General features: G+C 34.5%; 1 protein-coding gene across 1 annotated transcript in view; it reads left to right on the forward strand.

Moving 5' to 3' along the window:
• PKHD1 (PKHD1 ciliary IPT domain containing fibrocystin/polyductin) overlaps window positions 1-16,691 on the forward strand; it is a 645,163-nt gene that overhangs the window by 187,889 nt on the left and 440,583 nt on the right. Inside the window, 1 exon segment of the mRNA XM_074264713.1 lies at window positions 16,452-16,608. Within this exon segment, the coding sequence (XP_074120814.1) occupies window positions 16,452-16,608 (157 nt within the window).

The following is a 16,691-nucleotide window of genomic DNA, read 5'->3' on the forward strand; positions in this document are numbered from 1 at the left end:
GTCCAATATAATATATATGCATATAAACACAATACATCCATAAACATAAAGCATATACATTTGGATGATATAAAAACATAGAAAATGCAGAAATATATGTGTGTTTGTGTGTATTTATATATTTTTGTTGTTTGTCCTTTATTTTCAACAACAGGGAGGTGATGCCATGACATGTAAATGAATTGGATTTAAATGAGGGACAGCTGTGCAAGGTCACCTGCCTCACTTTCCCCTCCAGAATTATCTGAATCCAATGACAAGATATAGATCAAGACAACTGGAGATGGCCCTGGACTAAATGGGAAACTAGCCCTTTTAAGCTAAAGTCTTCAACAATCTCAGTTTGACTGAGCCCATACCTATTCTGTGGTTAAGGCTAGGTAGCAATTGAGGCAAAGAATCTCTTCTTTCACCTCGTCCAAAAAAAAAAAAAATTAGAGTATTAACAGCCTTGGTGTGAGTGCTTGCTGAGCCCTTTTCAAGGCTTCTCTTCCACTTTTGGTGTCCACTTGACTCACTTATCTCTCATCTGGGGCTCCACGAAGTTGTAGCATGCCCAATGGCCATATCTTGGTAGTCTCAGAAGATGGGCTAAATCAGGTTGATGGTAACTAACAGATCTCAAACCCATCAGTAAGTTAGGGTGAGTTTTACCCCAATGACGTGACGCTTATCACTGGTGAAAAGGGAAATAAGAACAATTTATTCCAATAGAAATGAAGGCAGCTAAAGAAGGCACTCTGGAATGATTAGGGCTGGGTCAGGCACTGAAGATGCCAAGGTTATCCATTATATTCCAGGTCATCCAGTATATTCCAAGTCATCCACGAGTCATATTGACTTTTGTTTTGCCACTGGACTTTGATGATTTTGGAACAATGAAGCTGATGAATATGTGTAATTCTGCCTTTTTTAAATCCAATTCATACACATGATCATTATGTCATTGATCAGCTTTAAAAATGGGCAAACAGCAACAATAAACACACACATCTGTCTATCACTCTAAATCTATCACCACTATCCCCCACTCCCAGTCTAGAGGTGGATAGCATGTTTCATGATGAATCCTCTGGAGGTTTGGCTGTCATTATGTTGATCAGATCAAAAACCATTTATAAAGTGCTTGTGTGATGCTTTGTGCTAAGTGCTGGATTTGTAATAGTAGTCAAATATAAGCACCGTAGAATATAAGCACATAAAGGACAGGAACTGTTTATCATTTGTCTTTGTGTCCTTAACAGCCAAACACAGTTTTTGACAGACAGTAAACAATTATAATTACATAATTGATATATAATATATAATACATAAATAATCCAAATTAATGTATTATATGATAATATATTATAATGGATTGTATTGTATTATAGTAATCTTATAGAAGAAGTTCTGGTTTATCTCTGATCTAAATAGAAACTTAACCTCTTTGGGTCTCATTTGTAAAATGAGTGATTTGGGTTAGATGATCTCTAAGATCCCTTCCAGTTTTCAATTTATCATCCTATGCATCTATATTTACAGAATCAGCCTTTGACATTTATCTAATGCATTTTAGCACCCCCTATTATAGTCACTGGCTGGATATGATATCACTCAAAAGAGGAAGGGTTTAGAGAAGAAGGGAAATAGGTATCAAGAGAGGAACCAATTCATTTGTATTAATCAGAATCCTACTCTCTTCCCTAATTGATTCTTCATTACAAAGTAGCTTGTTGCTCCTTCAGCCTGGGAGCTAAACATAATCAACTTTTGTTTGTTTCTGTAAAGAATTTTTTTTTTGCCCTTGAGGAGATCATTATTTCTATTGTATGAAGATGGTGGCCCCAACATTAGGAATAATGAGAGCAGATGGTAGTGAATGCTTCTATTGTAAAATACATGGATTCTCATAAAGTGCTTTCTCTCTCTCCCTAGTCTCTCCTCCACCTCCTCTTTCCCTTCCACCATATATTCATTTTGTTTTCCTTCAGGTGTAAAGGGGAAGGAAAAAAAAGGTTTTCTTGGTGTAGGAAACAGAAGAGCTGTCAAAGGTTCACAGCCTGGAAAGTACACTCCATGTATTCCATCACTAAAATTAAGTGTTTTCAAATGTAGTGCAGTCATGGGTCCATTGCATGGGGAAATAACACGCCGTAGTCCATCACTTAAAATGTTAACCTTGTCTCTTACTAGTGACTGGAAACAGAAACACTTGCTCTCTACTCGCCAGTTAAATGGCAATCTGTCAACACGGCAGAAAAAGGCTACCTTGTGTGTGTCAATCTTCCAGTTTGGCTGGATTGCTCTCGTGTGTGTGTGTGTGTGTGTGTGTGTGTGTGTGTGTGTGTGTGTGTGTATGTGTGTGTGTGGTGTGTGTGTGTGTGTGTGTGTGTGTGTGTGTGTGTGTGTGTGTGTGTGTGTGATACTTGCCAAAGTACAAGTCCTGGATCAATGGTTTTTTAAAAAATATATTTTTTGGTGATTCTGGTCTATGGCACTTAGCATGTCACATGCATTTAAGAAATGTCAAGTGTCATTGCTCTTTTGATAAGTCTATATTTAATTATTTCTTTATTGTAGTTATTTGGTATAGAATAGAGAACACCTTTGGTTTTTGTCCCTCCCTGTAGGATGAAGCAAAATTGTCATAACTACATTAGCAACGACCTAGGATTTTATTCACTGTGGAAAAATCCTTCTTCCTTACTCCTAGGAATGGAAAGAGATTATATGACTTTGTGTCTCCTACATAGTAGCAGATAAAGGGGCTGATAAAAGGAGTAGCCCATGATAAAAAGGATGCTTTTATAGGAAGAAGATGAACAAAAAAAGGATAGGTCCATTGATGTGTATTCGCAGATGACAGTAACACTTAATTCCTTTAAAAAAATTAATTGCAATTTCTCTGGTTAATTGCTGCTATACATCTGGAGAGGAAGCATAGTTTCTAGAGAACTGGACTTAGATTAAGAAGAACCTGAGTTCAAATCTTGCCTCTGATATTGTTTTGTAACTCTTCCAAGGTATTTGAATCTCTTAACATTAATTTCCTCATTTGTAGAATGGGAAGAATAATAATAACATATACATCATAGAGTTGGCATATGGTTCAAATGAGATAAAATACAGAAAGGACTTTGCAAAATTAGTAGCTATGTAATTGTTTAAATTCTTCACAATATGGCACCAATCTACATTTTCAAGCTTATCATCATTATCCTTCATATATATATATATATATTCCCTTAGAATCCGATATTTTAGAATCCCTAATTTCCTTTAACTGTCACTTTTGTCTTAAATCTGTTCCTAATCTTGCTATCTGTTAGTACTTGCTTCAAAATTATTTACTTTATATGTGTTTTATATATACTTTACATATATGGATATTTACTTTGTATATATTTTGTATATACAGTTATCCCTTCTACATTGTGCTTTTTTCCAACATGGTTTTCACAAATCATAAGAAATTAAATGGAAATTTTGGAGTAGTTTTGTGGAAGCCCCAGATGATACTCAAATGCCAGAAGATGACACAGAAAAAGTTATAAATAAAAATTAATATATATATTATATTAGATAATATCAATCCAAATTTTATAATAAAGTACTGTAAACACCCCATTAAAATAAAGAAAAAAATCAGACAATTTCTGGTACGAAAGGAAGATCAAAATTTGTATAACGATTTCCACATCTCTGAGGCACTGCACCCTAACCTCCACTATGTGGAAGAGATAATTGTTCTTATAGCTGCACAGGTTATTTCTTCCATATACAATATAAACTCCTTAAAGTCAGTTTTGTTCTTCTATTTTCATTACCTTGGCAGTGTCTGATACAAAATAGGTACTTAATAAATGTTTGTTGATTGATTACTATATTTCAAAATTTCAATAGACCCATAGATCTTCATGAATGTAAAGATTCTTTATAATATAGGTATGGCATATCAATAATGCTCTTTGTTGCCATGTTCAGGGAAGACATTCATTATTCACTTAATAAATAAATACTATGTGCCAGGAACCATACTACAATAAGGATACATGAATAAATAAATAACAAGAGTTTTGGCCAAAGCAGAAAAAATTTCTATTCACACTTAATCTGAATCAATCAGGACTCATATATTGACCAAAAGGGGCTTGGCCTAGGACCTTTTGGTGGCCACTGAGAATTAGATTGTGGTTTAAGGGCAGGTTCTTAAGAAAGAAATCTAGCTAGTAAACCTCAAGGTATCTTGGGAGGGTTCATAGGTGCAAAAGAGGAAAAAACGCTTTTAAGAGCATCTCTAGGTAAGGGTATGATGCTTTATGTGGACAGAGGAAGGAAAGAAAAAAAGAAAGGAAGGAAGAAAGGAAGCAAGCAAGCAAGCATGGAAGGAAGGAAAGAAGTATAAGAGGAAGGAAGAAAGGAAGGATGGAAGGAAGGAAGGAAGCAAGCAAGCATTGAAGGAAGGAAAGAAGCATGAGAGAAAAGAAGGACGTATGGGAGGAAGGAATCATGGAAGGAATTCCGACAAACCAATAATTCCAGTTTGTAGGCCAACTTTACTCACAAAAGTTGTTGTTTGTCCTTCTTTCTTGAAGAGGACCATCATATCAGGAAGGTGATGCCATGATATTAAAGTGAATTGGATTTGAGTGAGGAAGAGCTGTGCAAGGTCACCTGCCTACATAGTTCTAAAAGGATAGTAGTGTAGAAATTGGTGCATTGGATAAAGTGGATAGAATTCCAGGCCTGTAGGCAGGAAGACTTTTCTTCCTGTGTTCAAATGTGACCTCAGATACTTTCTAGCAATATGACCCTGGTCATTTAATCCTGTTTGCCTGTTACTTCATCTATAAAATGATTTGGAGAAGGAAATGGCAAACCATTCCAGTATTTTTGCCAAGAAAACTCCAAATGGCGTTAAAAAGCAATGGGGATGACTGAAAACAACTTAACATGGTGTGGAAATGTTTGCAGTAATAACCAAAACCAAAACCACAAATGCTATCATTACCTAAAAAAGGCTATTGAGAGGACATTAGGACCTACCAATTTATCTATCAAACCAAGGAGGAAATTAATGCCTAGAAGCCTCAATTTCCATACCTGAAAATAGGAACAATAAAACTTGTAATACCAATTACATAGAGTTGTTTTAACAACCAGATTTAAAGTACATTACAAATCTTAAAACAACATGTAATTGTCAATTGTTATAATTATTGTTGTTAGTATAATTATCATCAGAAAAGCAGGATGACACAATAGAAATTTGACCTTGGAGTTAGACTTGGATTGAAATTTTCTATAACTGACTTTATCTTTAGGTTCATACTAGATCCCACTGAATATTATTTGTGGATTTTAAAAAAAACAACAAAATTTTTGATATGGTAGGGAAAACACAGTTGTAAAGTTTGTCTTCCAACACATTGAATCCTATAGTATGTTAAGATCATTTACAATTCTTTGGCAAATGATCCTCCAGAAATAACATTCTATCAGTGTCAGATAAAAAATAAAATGGGAGCATTTCTTACTAAAGATGTTTGTCAGTGTCATGAAGATTGTCTAAATTTAAGAGAGATTCTTTATGATGAGGATAAACACAAATGCTTCCAACCAGAAGGAAAAGTAGAACAGCTACCACTGAAAAGGATTGGGGTGATCATTAAACTTTGGGGAGGACTGACAGAGGAATCAGAAGGGTGGTATTCTATTTTTTTTTTTTTTTGTAGGCAGCTTATTGGAACAAGACATTGTTTGCTTGGCCTAAGAGTCCTGAATACCTGAGTTCAAATATTGCCTCAGACATTTATTTAACTGTGCAAAAGCCTCATAACCTCTGTTTTCCTCAGTTTCCTCAACTGTAAAATGAAGAAAATACTAGCACCTACCTCACAGGGTTGTTCTGAAAATTAAATGAGATTTTATATATATATATAAAACACTTAGCACATAGTAGGTGTTATATAAATGACAACTATCATTAGCTTTTATTTTTATTTTTTGCTAATATAATGTTAATTAGTCTGTTTGGTCATTCTTATTCAAGGATAAGGGGTTTGAAATAGGAAACATCCTATAATAATCCTTTGTTTTAGATTTGACTTTGATTTTGTTGATAATTATTAATTAAAAATAAAAAAGGAAAAGAAATGTAGGTTGAAGATCAATAAATACCTAATTATAATTGGAATAGCACTATTCAGAGTTTGGATTAATGTCAGTTTATATGCTGATAGAGGGATTTTTCACACTAGAATATCTCCAAATGATGAAATTGCAGACCTGGGCTCCAAAAATTTTAATGTTAAGTATTTTTGGAGTCACCTTGATGAAAATGTGAAGTTTTCATAGATAATTTTTATATCAAACAGTATTATCAATCTCACACATTTGATTAAAAATGTAACAATACAAGATCTCATTGAGATTATTATTTGATAATTTTTTAAAAATCCATTTTATGGATTTTTTTGTTTTGGCTCTGTTTTGGCTCTGTCCTGTGCAGTGTTTTTTATGTGCTGTGTTTTTATTAATGACTCAGATACTTAGTCATGGATATAGAATTTAATATGGCAATGACATAGAAGTCACATTAAATCTAATTTGCCAATGGCACAAAGTTGGACCAAACAGCTAATACCTCTGATGATAAAATCAAAACAATTTGTGAAGTTGGACCAATGACCATAACCATTAAGATAAAATACAATAGGATTAAATGTAAAAACCTGATCTTAGTTTTAAATAAAAAAAAAATAAGATCAGTAACTTACAAATAATTAAATAAATGCAGGAAGGGAAAGTCAGCTTCATTGTAATTAGTACCTGTGCCAAAACAGAAAAAAAATAACATTTCCCCTCCCCCAACAAACAAATAAACTCAGGCCATTTAATTACTCAACATTTCAATATGATTCAATAGTGTGTTGCAGGATGTCTCTAAACAAAGGCTGGATGACTATTTATTGCGATATTTTTGAAGAAATTCCTACCCTAGAGTTAGACTGGTTCACTTGTAAGCTCCTTTCTAACTCTGAGATTCTATGATTCTGATTTTGTGGTCTTTGTTTATTCTTTATATTTGGTAACATTAGCTTTTGATTTTCTAACTTTGATTCTTGATCTAGTAGCTACTCATTTCTATTATGAGTTGCTTTTGCCTATACTTCCCTATATACTTGCCTACACTAGGCAGTATAGTCCTAGTGTGCCCATATGATAGTCTCTTAGGGAAAATGTGCTATTAAAGGGTATTAGGATTCTGAAACTAGGAAAGAAAGTCTCTACCTTACAAGTGATCATAATTTAACTAAGGAAACAATATCTGTTTGCATGAGTATGAACAAAACACTGTACTAAGCAATGGGGATTCTGTGAGGAAAAGTTAGACAGTCCCTAATTGCAAGGAGCTCACATTCTAATGGAGGAAAATATCAACATCATCATCAACAGCAATGATGGTGATGACTACAGTGGCCCTATGCTATGACAGCAATAGTAACATTAATATAATGCTTTCTGTGTGACAGGCACTGTACTAAACACTTTACAATTATTTCATTTTTTTCCTCATAACAAAACTTAGGAAGTAGGTGCTTTTTATCTTTATTTTATAGATGAGGAAACTGAGGCAATTAGAAGTTGTGATTTTTTTTTTCCAGAGTCACCTAGTTGGGAAGTGTCTGAGGCAGGATTTGAACTCATGTCTGTCTCCAGATTCTACTGCAGTACCTAGCTGCCATATATGAAAAGCTTCTTCTGCAAATCAGGAGAGTTTTCATGGTCTTTAAGATATCATTGCAAAGCAAATGACAATGACTTTTTAAAAATCATTTTTACTAATTCAATCATAATAATGTAGATAATGTAGGTGGATACTGTGCTGGAGGCATTAACATTTCCAGAGTCCTGGAATTTTGCCATTAAGTTCCAAGGTGAGATTCATCAAGATGGATATGATACTGGTTTGACTTGCCTGGCACATGTTTCTTGGGGGACTATCAGGAGAATCTGTGATCACTAGTGTAGAAATTTCTACTAAAGCAGAGATGATTTGGAGGTGGTAAAGTCATGGGTAATTGCTCAAGACAGAAAGAGAGAGAGATAGTCATTAGCTAGCTCTGGTCCCATACCTAGCAAGTGCAAGATGTAGGATCTAAGTCTGTTTTTCCTTTCCTCTAAAGCAGAACTCTCTATTCTGCTTCTGTTGCAGTACAAAATAAGACATAATTTAAGATGAAATGGACAAGTGTAAGTCAACAAGGTTTTAATAAATGCTTACATGTGCCAAGTATTGGGAATTCAAATATAAGCAAAGAAAAGCTTATACATAAAAGGAAGTTGAAAAGTTGGAGAGGAAAGAAAGGGAAAGATACCTAGTACAGGATAATGATAGAGAAGTCCAGAGGAGTGTGCTCTACTGTGACATGAAGAGATGGCCATCTTAGGTACCTTCCTTAAAAAAAGCTTCTGGGAAAAGCCATATAATTAGAGGTAGGATGGTAGGGGAAAAGGGCATTACTGACTGGTGAATTACTGGGCTAAAGTGAAATACAATAGTGAGTACATGGGAGTTCAAAGAAGGAATATTATACTTTATAATAGTATAACTCTTAAATGCTATATTTTGGGAAATTAAGTAATGAATAATTAAAAACAAGCTTTTAAGATAGTATTTTCCATGTTTATTTTTCATGTCAACATGGAAATATGCTTTATAGTTTAAAAGCAAATTAATCTTTGTTGTACTAACAGTTTGCACATGAGACATACAATTAGTATTAAACATTCTTCTCTCTTTTCCATATCACTTTATTGTGTTATTTAAAAATAATCCTCAAGTCTCTAGGATATGCTTCCTGCTTTCAAACATTGGTTAGAATTGGAAGAAAAATACTATTTATAAAAAATTTTCTTAAGATGCAGATAGTGACCCCATATGGAATGTAGGGGTCACAAAATTATGATTTATTATCAGTAAATGTTTGATTTATATATTTACTTTATATGCCTATATACCTGCATTCATGTAAAAATTTTTCAAGCAAAAAGGGGTGGTGAGTGGAAAAAAGTTTAAGAAGTCCTGCTTTATAGGATCCTTTACTAGCAGCTCTCTTAAAATCATCTTGGATTAGATTCAGACTAACATAATCTAACTTTGTTAAAGAAAGGTTAGCTGCCTCAAGCATTTAGCTTGTAAATAATGACATACTTGACACACCCTGGGTACTGCCAGATGGCTTGGTTGGCATCAAATTTAGCCATCAGAAAAAGAAAAGAGAAACTGTCCAAAAAGTAGATCATTCACTTCTAAAGAAGTTCAGTAAGTCAGTCAGAGCCATTTTCAGTCACATCTGACTTTAGATTTGGTGTTTTCTCGGCAGAAATTACTGTAATGGTTTGACATTTTCTTCTCCAGCTCATTTATAAAAGAGGAAATTGAGTAAAACAGGGTTAAGTGACTTTTCCAGGGTCACACAGCTAGTAAGTATCAGGGAGAGACATCTTCTTCATTCCTGATTTGGCACTCTATTCACTGATCCATGGAACTGTCCGTTAGAAATTTCTAAGCCAAGTTATGAGTTTTTTGTTGCCTCAAACTTACATTTAAAGAAGGATATTTTAGTTAGTCTTTTTTGCAAAATTGATGAAATTCCTTTTTGTGTTGTCCCTTTCAGAGGTCTTGTCAGTATTGTGAGGGAAAACTGGGTTACTGCTGGAAACAGAATCCCAAGAGAATGAAAGTAACACTCTATCTCTTCCATAAAAATTCCCTTTTGTCATTTTTGATATGTCCAGGTGGTCAGGAACAAATGAATTGATAGGTGATTGAAAAACGCCAACATTTATGCTGTTATTTATGGAAAACACATTATGGGAAAAAGGTTCATAAAACTTTGAATTAGTACATAGATAGTGGTGAGAAATAATGGAGTAAAAATGACAGAGTAAATGCAAAGGAGTAACCTTTTCCCCTTTTGTCATAATTGTGCTAAGTGAATACATTTGAAATTGTTTATATCAATCAACCAATTAATCAGCATTTATTAAGTATTTACTATCTACTAGGCATACAACTTGGTACTGGAGATACAAAGGCATAATTAAAATGGTCCTTATTTTCAAGAAGATAATATTCTGTAGGATAAGATGTGTATATGTATACAATTTAAATACATGCTCCATGTGTATGTGTATATAGGTATAAACACAAGATTACTTTGGAAAGCTGGAATCTGTCCTCATCGATGTCTTGTCCAGTACTTTTATTAATGATTTAGATGCTTGGGTACTGATATAGAACAGTGAAACACTAGCAGCTATAGAGAGTTTGGAAAGGCTTCTTTTGAAGTTGACATCTAAAATGAGCTTTCACAGAAGCTAAGGACTCTGAGATAGAGTTGAGGAGGGTGTCAACTCCAGGTGTGAGGAGGAGTCTATGCAGAGACATTGAGATGTGATATGAAATATAAGGAACAAGACCACATTGACTAAATCATAGTGTGCTTTAAGAAAAATAAGGAAGTTTTAATGTGTATTAAAAAAGGGAGCCTTAAATGCCTCCAAAAGAAGAGTTTTTTTCTGATATTAGAGGTGTTAAGAAGCACTAAGAATGTTAGTTTGGATATCTTTGTGGAAGATGAGATAGACCATAGTTGTGGTTCATGTTATTTCAGAGACCATATGGATTTTGGATCAGAATTGCTTTTGCAATGAAATATGTGGTCAGTTCTATTTAGAGATGCATATATGAATGATAGCAATTGAGATTATTCTTAAATAATTATTTCTAGAAAAGGCAGCAGGATCTATTTATATAATATAGATTTATTATTCCTCCTCCACTCCAAAGAAAAGAACATGTAGTACTGTTGCCAAATGGGAGCATAAATCTAAATTCTGTGATACAAAGCCAGGTAGGTGGCACAGTGAATATAGTTATAGACCTGGAGGCAGGAATGTTAGAGTTCAAACCTATAATTCTGTGGCCCTGAACAATTCACCTAATCTCAGTCCATTTAAATTTCTTCATCTCTAAAATGGGGATAATAATAATAATTACTTCTCAGAGTTGTTATAAGGATCAAATGAGTTATTTGTAAAGCACTTAGAATAATGCTTGGCACAAAGTAAGTGCTGTAAAAATATTAGTTATTATTTTTATTAAATGAGATATTTAGGCATAATGCCTAAATCATAAGTATTTAATAAATTCTATTTTTTACATACATTGCAAGATTTATGTTTTTATTATGACAGGTATGACTTAATTTGCTTTTCATAAGGATAATAAATGTAGCTCTATTTTAAAAAGATGAAATTGAACAAGTAAATTATCTCTAGAACATTCTTTTAAAACATTTAGGTACATTTTGGTGTCTTTCTTATTAATCAGAATCTTAAGTAATGCTATTCTTCACTGACTTATAAAAATTATTGTTATGTCTGTTATGTATTCCTAAAATTCTAATAGATAGGTTAGAGGAATACTGTACAGTTTGTTTTGATCTCTGAAAAGCATTCCACAAAGTCTCACCTGTTAATCTTATGAATAACATGAAAAGATGCAGGCAAGACAGTAATAATAGTTCAGTTAGCTGACTTTAGAACTAGTTGAATCATTTAACCTGAGAACTCAATCAGCTCTATACCCTGAATACTTTTAAGCTTTTTAAACAATACAGGTCAGCAGAATTTTTTTCTTAGGTCTTTTTTTTGGGGGGGGGGTGGTACAGATTCATCCCAAGACTTGTATAGAGCTTCTCAAAAGAATAAACTAGTTTTAGAAAGTCATAGGTTTGTTTACTATTATACAGATGATGAAAACAAAACTGTTAGCTCACAAAGTCACACTGATATAAGCCATTGGTGGATTAAGCTTTTTTTAAAATCTTTTTTTTTCCCAATTGCATGTAAAACCACTTTTAACAATAGTTTTTTAAAAATAAATTCTAAGTTCCAAATTCTTTCCCACTCTCTTTCCTCTACTCCTAAGACGTCCAGCAATTTGACATAGCTTATATATATATATATATATATGCAGTTATATAAAGCATTTTTTCCATATTAGTTATATTGTAAGAGAAAACAAAGATTTCTCCTCTTCTCCAATAAAAATACCAAGAAAAATAAAGCAAAAAAAAAAAGCAGCTTAAAACTTCACTCAGTCTTCATTAGTCTTTCCTTTGGAGGTTGACAACGTTTTTCATCATGAGTGCTTTGGGATTGTATAAATCTTTGTATTGCTGAGAATGGTTGAATCATTCATGATTGATCATTGGACAATAACATTATACAATGTTCTCCTGGTTCTGCTCATTCCATTTAATATCAGTTCAACATAAGTCTTTCCAGATTTTTCTAAAAACATCTTGCTTTGCTTTCAGAAACAATAACATCAACAGCAATAACCTGAAAAGTCCTCTATCCACTCAAGCAAAATGAAATGTATGATACAAAGTTACAGCAATGTTCTGGGATGACCAGCCTAATCGACTTTGCTACTTTCAATAGTACAATTATCCATAATTACTCTGAAGGACTTATGATGAAAAATCCTATCATACCCAGAGAAAGAAGTGGCTGTGTCTGAATACAGATAGAGACAAAAAGAGAGGATGCTTCAATCTCACTTTTTTAAACTTAACTTTTTCATGAAGGTTTTTATTTTCATTAGGGAAGATCTATGTTTTCTTTCATAACTTGTGTAACTTTATATGTGATTTCTTAATTGTGGGTGAGTATAAGAGAGAACCTAGGACTCAAAAATTAAAAAAAAAAACAAAAGTAAAAATAATTGTTGTGAATGTAACTAGGGAAAATACTAAATAAATAAATAAATAAAATGCCAAAAAAAAGAAAGAAAAAAGAAAATCCAAACAAAAATAACCTAAAAACATCCTGTTTGTCATTTTTTTTATAGCACAGTAGTATTTCATCACAGATAAATAGAGCTTCTAATGTTATATAATGGGAAAATTTGTAGTCTTCCTAGGGTTTATGTATCTGCCTATATTTCTATCTAATCTATCTGTATTTATCTTTGACTAAACAATTCAAGCATTATCATGGCTTCATCAGTGAGCCCTCATTTTATCATGACAAATACAGTCATTTTCTTGGAGGGACAATCTATAAATACAAACATAAAAATATAAAAATGGAAAATTATATTAGAGAAGGGTACTCATGTGGGCATTGAAGAAACCAAATACTTTTTCCATATTCATTTTCTTGTCATATGATTTTATTGGAGTCAAATAAGTTGGGTACAGATTTATCTATGGAGAGCAAGGACTCTCCCTAGAAGGGAAAGTGTTCTTTAAGAGAAATCTCCTCAATATTACCAAGTCATGTGTCAACTTATCAAAAAGGTCTGTTTGTACTTGGTGGTGGTGATGGCAGGGTTTCATTAAATACATCATATCTGCCTTTTTTTTTTGGTTGTTTAATCATTTTAATCATATTTGACTTTTTATGAGCCCATCTTCATGGCAGAGACACTGGAATAGTTTGCCATTTTTCTTCAGTTTATTTTACAGATGAGGAAACTGAGGCAAACAAGGTTAAATGACTTTCCTAAGGTTACATAGCTAGTAAATACCTGAGGCTATATTTAAATTCAGGAAGATGAATCTTCTTGACTTCAGGTCCTGTACTCTATCCATTGTCACTAGTTGATCCACATCCTGCCTGTTTTGACAGCAAGAAATTCTTAAGTATTATAATGGTTACCCCAAGGAAAGGAATAGAAGAAAGGATATTAAGAGATGGAGTTGGGGTAGAAATTTCTAGAGAAGTAAACAATCAATAATTCTGAGAGTGTGATCAGTTTTATAAAGTATAGAATTGTGGTTCAGTGTTAGGCAATATCATTATATTTTTTTCATCCAGGATCCACTGCAAATAGAGAGAGACTCGTGCACTGTATCACATGCACACACAGACATTTCCTTGCTTTGCTTATTGTCCCAACTTGCTGATCAATGGCTTCTTTCAAGGTAACTGGTGGTGTTGCCACTCCATTTAAAGTGACATGGGAGATTTGCAGATATTGCACATTCCCTAAAGTTCAGAGAAATACTGACATGTTGAAGGAAGAAAACAAATGGCACAAACTTCCTCTCTGAGCAGGAAAGTTTCAGCATGTTGGTTTTGCAAAAATTTAACTGTTTATTTGGGTTTAGTTCAACAGAATTCATGGACTAATCAAGGATTGAATATGTTATGAGTCTTCCTTGTATTCCCTACCATGTATTCTTGGGAAAATGATTTTTTAACCTGCAAAATGAGATTGAAGTAATTAATTTATCCAAAGGTAGACACAAAAATATATTCCAAGCACCTTGAGATCTACTGAGGAAGAAGCAGATCATATGTCTGTATGTTCTGTGAATTTTAAATTGTATCATATTCATAGAGATAAGTCGGTTGGGGAAACTGGAGAATTGAGCCAAGATGTTATATTCAGAAGATGCCTAATTTAGAGGGATTTGACAGCACTTGCACTTTTTTCAGCAGCATAGAAACAATAAAATTTGCCAGCATCCTCCTCCTCCTGCTTCTCCTTCTTCTCCTCCTCTTCCTCCTCCCCCACCTCCTCCCCCTCTTCTTCTCTTCCTTTTTCCTCCTCCTGCCCCTCCTTCTCCTCCTCCCCCTCTCTTCTTCCTCCTCCTCCTCCTTCTCCCCCCTCCTCCTTTTCTCTCCTCTTCCTCCTTCTCTCCCTCCTCTTCTTGCTTCTCTTCCTTCTCCCCTTCATCTTTTTCCTTCTCCTCCTCCTCCTTCTTCTCCTCCTCTTCCTCTTTCTTCTCCTCCACCTCTTCTTCCTTCTATTCCTCTTCCTTTTCCTCCTCCTGCTTTATCTCTTCCTCTTTATCTTTTTCATCTTTCCTTTTTCCCTTCCTTCTCTTCCTCCCTCCCTCCTCCCCCCGTGTGTGCCTCCATTTGTCTCTGTCTCTGTCCATGTCTCTAATTGTCTCCGTTTTTGTTTTTTGTCTCCCTCGCCTTCCCTCCTTCCCTTGCCTTCCCTCCCTCCCTTTCTCTTTCATCCAGGACTACATAGCTAATAAATATTCAAAGTGGGGATTTGAACCAAGATCCGTTATTCCATATGTTACACAACTTATATTTTCTGATATTTATTGTTGCTTCCCCCTTCTTATATTGATTCCTCTAGATTACCCAGACTGGAAATATGGTATGGAATCATAGCCTGATTGCACTGGTGATCAAAACAGAAGCTTCATCCTGCTCTGATTCTAACATGGGCTGATTCTTTCTTCCTTAGGCAACATGGTGGCCCCTTCATGAAGAGATTTACCAATCTGATACTGGATTAATTTAGACATATGGTTGGCTTTAAACTCTCTTGCAGCTCAGAACTCCTAAACCCCAATGATCCACTAGCCTCTGCCTTCTCCAGAAGCAGGAATTACAAGTGTGTACCACCACACTCAGCTAAATGGTTTGCTTTCACAACACCAACATTTTCCATGTAACTTTCCTCCTTCTTAGAGAGGCATCCCTTGTATCAAAGAATAAAAATAATCGAAAAACTATGACATCATATGCAATATTTCCCATCCATGGTGTCTGGTCTTGACAAAGATTGCATGGAAGTGTATTTTCGTGGAGGGCTTTTGATTCAGAAAGAAAAAAAAAATTCTGAGAGGTAGAAAAAAAGTTCTGAGAGGCAGAGATAAGATAAGATAAGAGGCAGAGGGTAGTTGGTGATTTGTTCTTTCTACCTTTATATATCTGCCTCTCTTTTTGCCCTTCTCAGTGATAATATTCCAGGCTGTTTGCTTGTCATTCTGAAGTCAATCAGTTATTTTTCTGTATGGGTTTTGTTCAGCACTACTGAATGAATGATCCAGAGAGGAAAAAAGCAATAATAATACCAAATAAGGTAGAATTGGAGAATGGGGGTGGGGAAGCACTTGAAAAGAGGAATGTCTCTATAAAATAGGGACACTTGGCAGTAGAATCAGTGAAAAATGATACCAATTATATAAAGCAAAATGCCACCCATCAAGCAGAACATTTTAATTCTCACTATTCTCAGCTATTTATTACTTTTTTGCACAAGACTCAATACATGTCCCTCAAAATAAAATAAAATAAAACCTTTAGACCCATCTCTACCACTATAGGAAGAGATCCTCTGTTGAGAATAAAAATAAGAAACACTGCCCATATACCATTGCCATAATTGTGTTGCAGTACATGAACTTGTACTGGGCATTTTCAGGTTCAGTTTCACTTCACTCTGTCTCTGCTTTGACTGTTGGAGAAGAAAAAGGAGGGAGGAGTGATTCATAGTGTCAAAGAATTTGTACTGGATTTTAATTTTCTGGTCTCTTCCAGATCCACAAATGCACCTTCTCCGACCGAAACACCCAAACTTCTTTGATTTTTATTGGAAAACCAAATTTTTAAAAATTAAATGACCTTCTCTTTTCTAGGACCACTTTCATCTCCAGCTCTGTCGTAGATGGTCCAGAGCTTATAGTTGGATTCCCCAAAGTCTACCACAAGATGGCGACAACGTCACAGTGGAGAGTGGTCAAACCCTGCTACTTGACATCACTACTAGTGTTCTCAGTATGCTGCATATTAAAGGTCTGTAGAGTTGGGGGGTTGGCAGTATTTTTATGATTTTAATTTTCTTCATGTGAGCCAGGGGGTGGGAGTTACTTTTTAAA

Source organism: Sminthopsis crassicaudata, chromosome 4 (genome assembly GCF_048593235.1).
Source record: "Sminthopsis crassicaudata isolate SCR6 chromosome 4, ASM4859323v1, whole genome shotgun sequence".
NCBI classification, from domain to species: domain Eukaryota; kingdom Metazoa; phylum Chordata; class Mammalia; order Dasyuromorphia; family Dasyuridae; genus Sminthopsis; species Sminthopsis crassicaudata.